Source organism: Rutidosis leptorrhynchoides, chromosome 4 (assembly GCF_046630445.1).
Source record: "Rutidosis leptorrhynchoides isolate AG116_Rl617_1_P2 chromosome 4, CSIRO_AGI_Rlap_v1, whole genome shotgun sequence".
Lineage (NCBI taxonomy): Eukaryota > Viridiplantae > Streptophyta > Magnoliopsida > Asterales > Asteraceae > Rutidosis > Rutidosis leptorrhynchoides.
In genome coordinates, this window is record NC_092336.1 from 597,941,707 (window position 1) to 597,950,202 (window position 8,496).

Here is an 8,496-nt window from a genome sequence, read left to right on the forward strand (position 1 = left end):
CTAGCTACGTCAAACACACCCTTAAAGCTCTTGACCTACCAATTCGGCTAAATTTATATAAATATTATTAATATGCCCCATCCGTCTAAAACAAATGTCTACATTTCTTATTTAAGTAGTCTTAAAATAGTCGTTTACTTTCGGAAATATACGATTAGCTTTATTATTTTTTTTGCCATCACTAACAATTTTTCACAAAAATGTTTACGCTTAAAGGGTATAAGTGACATTTGATTAATAAAGAATAAACTTTATGTACTTTTATAATTTGAGTGTAAAACATACAAATAAGACATTTATATCGAGAGAGGTGGAATATCATTGAGAATCAACAAGGTTCTAACATTTATTTACGTGTTGTTTGCTTCAAGAATGGCTAATGACACTTCAATAATTAAATGTGTGTTTTAGGATGGTAATATATGTCCAATCAGTTAAATATTTATTTAGTTCGATCTATATTTTTAAAAAAAAACAAGTATTTGAAATTACTAATGAGGAATAACCCATTCACCCAATCTTATTCGATCTATTAATTATTAATATTGAGAGGAATTAACCCATTCATCCAATTTTTTTCGATCTATTAATTATTAATATTGAGAGAAATTAACCCATTCATCCAATTTTTAGCACATTACAAGAATCATGGTGATAGAAGTTGCACTTCATGTTTTTTAAACGATGTATGGAAACATATTTCGTTCGATGTAATTCAAGTGGAGTCGTTGGTAGGTTACGCAGCTTGGTATCAATTCGGGAGAGTAGATTTCTTATCTCAGCTTACTAAGTGCATACAATGGATCGCATCCGCAATGAGGTGTTTCAATGGGCAACGTGTTACAGCTAATGCTCATCGTTTCAGTTTTTCATTTGTTCGAATCAACCATCGCTAATATCTCAAGGTCAGTAGGGTTCAGGCGCTGTTATGTTTTCGTTGCAGCTGGATGTGAGTAGCGAGTTTGAATAGAACAAGAAGGTAGCTGGATGGAGGTCAAATATCATTTCCTGCTGCATTGTTTTAATAATTGTTTGCTTTGTTAATTGTTCTCATATTATCTTTCTATCATTTTTTTTCGACTCACACAGTTGTATTAGTGTAAATCTGTGGTGAGTGATCTATGTACTTTCAAATCTTCATTCATGGATGAAGAATAGTTAATCGATATCCCTTTTCTTCGCTAATTTTTTTTTTTACTGATATTGATGTTTTAATTGGATGAAAAATAAATAGAAATATTAATATTAATATTAATTAATTAATACTCACACTAATATTTATATTTATATTTATGTTTATGTTAATTTTGATTTAGATATATTTATTTTTCATTTTTTATACGCAAATATTGAAATAGTCTGACATTTTAAAAATAATTAACAGTATACGTAGTACAATTTTATTTACCGATAAAGATTAAAGATGAGTTATGAATTAATGTATAATAATCTGAAATTAACGAAATGGGTCGCTCACATATTAACATTTTACAGCAGACCCATGTTTTAGTCAGCAACACCGATCAGACCTTCAATAATCAATAGCCTCCCGATTTGACTTTTATTCTTATTGTTAGCCCTAGACAGAATCCATACAAATATATACATACAAATCTCCATTATATATTCCTTGCATCCACGACTGCCGTACGCCATTTTCTCCGGCGAATAATCATGACTTTTGCATCTCACATCTTCCGTCACTCTAAACAGGTCCCAATCATCCTTCCTTCCTTTCATCCACTCAATTATTATTATATTATTCCTACTACTGTATATGTATATACTTAAATTGTCAGATAGCGTGTTTTGTCTGTATTGAACTACGATTGATGATTACAGATTGAATAATTGATGTAAATGTTAATGTATTGATGTTAGATGCGTTAGGTTATTCTGCTGAAATTGTTATGAGATCCTGTTTTGCCCTAGCTTCTTTAAATAGCTGCAGAAATAGTAAATTACTGTATGATGAAATGATGATTGAATTGTGTTTCCTCCTTTGTTAAATGAAATTTTGCGATTTACAGCTTATTGTAAGACGATAAGTACACCTGATGAGCTGGATGCACGTATACTTGCTACTAACTTTGTATATATGATACTGATTGGAATTGGATTGCTTAAATGTTGTATTTCAGTTGAGAAGTGTTCCTCGGCAGGATCATGCTACTTTGGTGCGGTGGTTTACGCATAGTAGTCGCCCTATTTCTAGCAAAGGGGACGGTAAGTGGCTGCACCAATTCTTATTAACCTTTTATACCGCCACTTTTGATTGTACCTGTTGTCATTCAGATATTTACACTTTATGGAAGTAAACCTATCTACATATGAAACTGTGTTGAAACTTGTATATATGATTTTTGTCATTGCTATTGCTTATACTTTATGACGATTTCAGATATGTCTAAGCTCCGTCAGATTAAGAATGAGAATATTTGTAGATGCAAGTCTTGCAGTGGATCCATGACAAGTACTCCCATGTTAACTCGAGGTTATAGGGCAGTCAATCCAACAAAGGTATGTCCAGCTCCATAGATTTGGTTTCTTGTTCAATTAATAAGCTGATTGAATATAAAGCTCATCTGTAAATACTCATTGTTGTCTTATGTTCGAAGGTATCAAATGGTTTTGCTAAAGCGGAAGTAACCTCATTTAATGGAATGGTGGTTAGTAGAGGAATTTCTTGGTAATTTTTCATGATACTTTAACAGCATTGCAATAGCCAATGTTCCGTGTTCATCTTCTGATTATAAGATTATGTTTAACAGCTCTGATGTGCAACTTAAGAGAAGCTTTTCAACATCAGGTATCTTATGTAACATTAATATCTACTAATCACGTGTCTTGTAATTAGTAATATGTCAGTCATTAATGTCCAAGTTCTCTCATTGCTGGCATTGTTTTTTGTTTTTTGTATTTTATTATTATCATTATTATTTTTTCGTTCAAGTGACTGCGTTATGTGAAGTTGGTGAGCCTTGAATAGTTAACTTATACTAGTCAATCCAGGACAATCTTACCTAAATAAAAATAATAACTGGTGCGCTACATTTTACATTGCAGGTCTTCCCCCGCACCAAGAGTTAGGGATGCCTTCCCTTTCACCTACAATGACCGAGGTTAGTCATGTTATCAGCTCAATGATAGTTCAATGTGTTTCCTATATTATATTACTTGGTTCCCTGTTTTATTTTTGCTTGATTGTTATCCAGGGAAACATAGCGCGCTGGTTAAAGAAAGAAGGAGACCAAGTTGCACCTGGTGAAGTACTTTGTGAAGTCGAGACTGTAAGTTTCCATTGTCTTTACATTTGGATTTGCTGCCAGGTTTACTGCTAACATAGGCGTCCTTTAATTACAGGATAAAGCCACTGTAGAAATGGAATGTATGGAGGAAGGGTATCTAGCTAAGATTATACATGGCGATGGAGCGAAAGAAATCAAAGTTGGCGAGGTAATCATTGCTTCTCATATATGTTATATGGTTTCTAAGTTGAATACAACGTGTGTGCTATTTTCTTTCATTTAAAAGTGAATTAAATACCACACAGTTGATTGATATACCAAAGTAAGTACTCTAGAGGTATGTTATATATGTTGACACTAGGTCCGAAGTTGTGCACAATGAACTTCCGTGGCCATGAGGGATTTTTTGATGCTCCATGGATCAGAACTCCTGACCTCCCTTTCTGCTTAGTGGGAAATTCCTGATCTAATTTTTACTAGCCAATATTGTGCAAAATATTATTATAAACATCTTAGAAAAACTAATAAGGAGTTTATGCTTCTGAAAACACTTCAGGTGACTTTTAACCTGTTGGAACCTGTTGGCCGTTTTTAGTATATAATTAGAGATGTTTTCTTAACCTAGTTGGCTTGTTAGAGTCGATGGAAAACCATGCTATCTATAGGTATTGGGTCACATCTAGCTTATACCAATGTCCGTTAACTTACCAATTAATTTCTTTAAAGGTATAACTTTCTTTGATGTCGAGTGTCTTTTAAACGATCAAACTGTAAGAGGAACGGATTATTTAATTTTGGCAGGTGATTGCGATAACTGTTGAAGAGAAGGATGATATTGAAAAATTCAAAGATTACAAACCCCAGTCATCAGATGGTGCAACCCCACAAGATTCTCAACCATCTACTCCTGCCAAGGAAGAAGTAGTCGAGAAGCCAAGCACCGCACCAGAACCAAAGGCTGCAAAGCCAAGTACAGCTCCACCAACAGATCGCGTTTTTGCTAGTCCTCTTGCAAGAAAGTTGGCTGAAGATAACAATGTATTAATTCTAATATATTTTAGTACAACTATATTGCATCCATATTTTTAACTAAATGGGCTTAAGAAATTCTTATTCTCTCTTCTTTTTATGGCTGTTTTCTTTAATTAGGTCTCTCTTTCAAGTATCAAAGGTACAGGTCCTGAAGGAAGCATTGTGAAGGCGGACATTGAAGAATACTTGGGTATTTCTCAGTGTTACTCAACTCTTTGTGCTGTACAATATAGCATGTCACTCTAGGTAGCAAGATGGGCAGGGTTGCATGCGGGCAGGTTTGGTGGGGTAGCGGGTCGGAAGAGATTTGGTAACCACAGGTCCATTTGACCTGAAACACTTTAGTCCAACTTTCCTTTAAAAAAATCTAAAAATCCGCGTCTTTAATATGACGTATATCCTGTTTCTTTTGGTTGCTTAGTTGTTTTGCTGTAACTCACCTGCACACCTTCTCCTATTTTTGTAGCTTCTGGTAAGAAAGAACTTTCAGCTGCACCATCCAAGACTGATCAAGCAACAGTTTCTGCTATAAATTACACTGATATTCCAAATTCTCAGATAAGAAAGGTTACCATCTTCATCAATGTTCCTTTGTAATATAGTACTTACATCTTTATAAAATTACTTGGTAACTTTGATATCTTGCATCAGAAGCTATATGCTACATATGCTAAGTTTTTGGATTGATGGAAATCTTGAAATAATTGATCGTGTAACCGTAACAGGTCACAGCTTCACGCTTGTTGCTGTCGAAGCAAACCATTCCTCATTATTATCTAACTGTAGATACATGTGTTGACAAACTTACAAAGTGAGTGTTGAATATAACTTGCATTTATATGAGTTCAACACTAATCAGCCTCTCAAGATGATCTAATGATGTTTTCTTTAGATTGCGTGCGGATCTCAATTTACTACAAGAAGCTTCAGGTGGGAAGAAGATATCCATTAATGATCTTGTGATCAAGGTATCATTTCTATTTGTACTTTGCTTTTTTTTTTTTTTTTTTTTTTTTTTCTTAGTCTCAAACAGAAACAGATGCTCATATAGATGGTGTTTCAATGACTTTTTGACTAGATATATTAGTGGCATGAATTATAATTAGTACTTTCTTTCTGTAAGACATATATGTCTTATATTATATACAAAATTACTGACGTAAATATGCGTCCTTGGTGTTTTAAGATCCCATATCTTGGTTTCCTTGCTATTTTGCAATATTATTTAATTTAGTACATTTCGTTGCGATTTCTGGTTGAAGCCTTTTATACCACAAAGCATATGATAAGTTTTTGGTATCAACGGACTATGTTTTGATTTTCTTTTCAGGCTGCGGCATTGGCCCTTCGTAAAGTTCCCCAATGTAATAGTTCATGGACTAATGATTATATTCGCCAGTAAGTGTATGAAAGTTGGATGTTATATTTTTCTGCTTGTTGGATATTACAATTACGCAGTAACTTGTCATCATTATAATGTGTCCAATGGTTGATATCATAGGTTTCATGAAGTGCACATCAATGTGGCTGTGCAGACTGATAATGGACTCTTTGTCCCAGTCATAAGGGTTAGTCATTTTATCTTTTAGTTGCCATTACTATACCTTACAGGTGGAAAAATGGGCAAGTTGGTTGATGGGTCAAAAGGAGCAATTTTTGTATAGGTCATTTCGGGTTTGATTGATCAGGCACACATTTGGCTAGACCTTTGTTCATAATTAGTTACTGTGACAATTATAATTGCAAAAATAGATTCTTTTGATAGTCAAGTGTTTTTTTAGTAAAACGACGTAGGAGGTATTGTGTGTTAAAACAACAACAACAACAAAACCCAATACCACATGAGTGGTGTATGGGGGAGGTGAGATGTAGACAATCATTCCCCTATCCGAGAATAAAGACAAGTCATTTCTCCACCCAGAGTGAAACACTCTCAAGAGTAGAGAAAGTCATCCCTCTCTTTATTCGACGGATAAAGAGATTGCTTCCGAGAGGACCTCCGACCTTTAAGTAGGAAAAAGTTTTTTTTAAAAAAAAAATACTAAAATAAAAATAATAATAGACGCCATGAAAATGGTATAATCAAATTTCCATGGGTTTGCTGTGTTAAAAGTTCACTGTAAGTAACTTTTGGCCCGTTCGATTCATTTGCTGGACTTATTTGACATGTTTTTCGTTAAGCTAATTGTTGCTTCGCCTTTTTTATTATTTTTCCTGTTTGATTTGTCAAAGAAAAGTGAACCCAAATCGACTCGTTTACAAGTAACAGTATGAAGTTGGCTTCTCTAGTATGCGTGTATATCATTGACCAACTATGATTGTTATTGTTGTTACAACTTGAATCTGTGCAGAATGCTGATAAGAAAGGCTTGTCAACAATCTCAGAGGATGTAAAGAATTTAGCAAAGAAAGCTAGAGAGAACAGCTTAAAACCAGCTGATTATGAGGTCTGAATTTATGTTTGCATCTTTTTATGAGACCATGATTCAGTATTTCATACTCTCTTTTTTTGTAGGGAGGTACATTCACAGTTTCAAATCTAGGGGGACCGTTTGGGATCAAGCAGTTTTGTGCCATCATAAATCCACCGCAGGCCGGTATTCTAGCAGTTGGATCTGGTGAGTAGATTGATAGCTCATCCTAACATCATGTTTACGGCAACATTTTTGCTACAGGTGGCAAGATTGGCTGGTTGGGTAACGGGTCCAAGAGGGTTTGGGTTGGAACAGGTTGTTTATATTACCCACTTTAACAGCCTAAAGCAAGTTAGTTTGGCCTGCAAACGCTATTTAATTCTCAGAATTTTTTTGGGAAAATATTGCTTCAGTTGATTTTACAAATAAAATAGTAATATTCTCAAATTTTAATATGTTGTATTCATTACAATTAGACTTTAGGCTACTGTCGATGTGCTCCTATGTTAGCTATATTCGTTATTATTGACTTTCTTGAGTACGAACACAGATCAAATCGACCCAGTCACAAGTAAATGGGTCAAAATGGCCACGTCAAATTATTGGTAAATACCCAACCTAATGATGATCCGTATTAAAATATATATTATATGCAGCCGAGAGGAGAGTTATTCCTGGTTCAGGCGTTGGAGAATTCAATTTCGCATCATACATGTCTGTCACATTGAGTTGTGATCACCGTGTGATTGATGGTACGTATTGTTACAACTAAAAAGTATTGATTCCTGCACATTAGTCACTTCATTTAACAATCAAGTATCGGATACTAACAATATCTATGCGCGTATTTTGTTATTTTTAGGTGCTATTGGTGCAGAATGGCTAAAAGCATTCAAAGGCTACATCGAGAATCCAGAGACAATGCTGCTTTAAATATAATTTCTTTTCTTTGAATTTTACAGTTATCAATTTCTTTTTAGGGACTCGCGTGTTGTTTCACGGAGTTATACTGGCTTTTTGTTGATCACATGATGAAATATTGTTTCCAAATAAGAAAAAGGGAGGTCGTCGCGATTTGAGGCATGAAAACATGGACTCGGTTTTGGTCATGTATAGAGTTAACATTCATCTCTTATGTGCGGAAAAGAATTCAGTTTGGTTCTTGCACTCACATGTAAACCTAAATAAACCTAATTTTTTGGTTTCATGTAATTGATTGGTTGGTGTGATCATCTTTATCAATTTGCTTTCCGTCGTGTTTTCAGACTAAATTCTAAACTCAACCCTAGGGACGAGATTTTGATGTTGGTTCGATGGTACCGTTAACATTGTCGCAAATTGGGATTCCTCCTAACGTTTGTGTGATCGCGAAGGTGGTCAAGCCCCTTTCTGGTGATGCCAATATCGCTGTTCGAAAAAGAAAAAGAGCAAGTTAGGTTTATCTATATATACGGTTTTATCATTTAAACTTTGTCATGCTGAATATTGACAACTAATTTGAATTATTGAATAATTGGAGAGCCAATCAACCTCTCAGAAGTTGATTACCTACTTTAATTTATTGTTTTATTCTTTCTTATTAAGATAGGAGGTGTTGTTTCGTATCCCATTATTAACTAGATTGAGGAATGCCAAATATAACTTGGGTTCCATCTTTGTAATTTGGTCATTCAACAAGTCATGGTCGTCATTAACTTCACATTCGATTAAAGTTCATGTAACATCCCGCATTTTTCCGTTAAATTTATTTTAACACCGTCTTTTCTTTTCAGATAATATCTTCCGTTATCTAAATTCGTACC

At 34.5% G+C, this 8,496-nt stretch overlaps 1 protein-coding gene across 2 annotated transcripts; it reads left to right on the forward strand.

The window, feature by feature from the left end:
* Positions 1-1,562: 1,562 nt before the first annotated feature.
* Positions 1,563-8,212, forward strand: LOC139903919 (dihydrolipoyllysine-residue acetyltransferase component 2 of pyruvate dehydrogenase complex, mitochondrial-like). Of its 2 annotated transcripts, XR_011778595.1 has the most exons (20): positions 1,563-1,713; positions 2,142-2,226; positions 2,402-2,520; positions 2,619-2,689; positions 2,772-2,809; positions 3,067-3,122; positions 3,216-3,290; positions 3,364-3,456; positions 4,050-4,286; positions 4,398-4,470; positions 4,747-4,847; positions 5,006-5,091; positions 5,173-5,248; positions 5,611-5,678; positions 5,782-5,848; positions 6,632-6,727; positions 6,796-6,898; positions 7,351-7,446; positions 7,557-7,868; positions 7,960-8,212. XR_011778595.1 is itself a non-coding variant. In XM_071885842.1 (19 exons), the coding sequence occupies exons 1-19, from the start codon at positions 1,675-1,677 to the stop codon at positions 7,625-7,627; spliced, it is 1,650 nt and encodes a 549-aa protein (XP_071741943.1). In that variant the 5' UTR covers positions 1,563-1,674; the 3' UTR covers positions 7,628-7,930. The 2 variants fall into 2 exon arrangements, 1 of the variants encoding a protein (XP_071741943.1); XM_071885842.1 differs by lacking the exon at positions 7,960-8,212 and having other exon boundaries at positions 7,557-7,930.
* Positions 8,213-8,496: the final 284 nt, after the last annotated feature.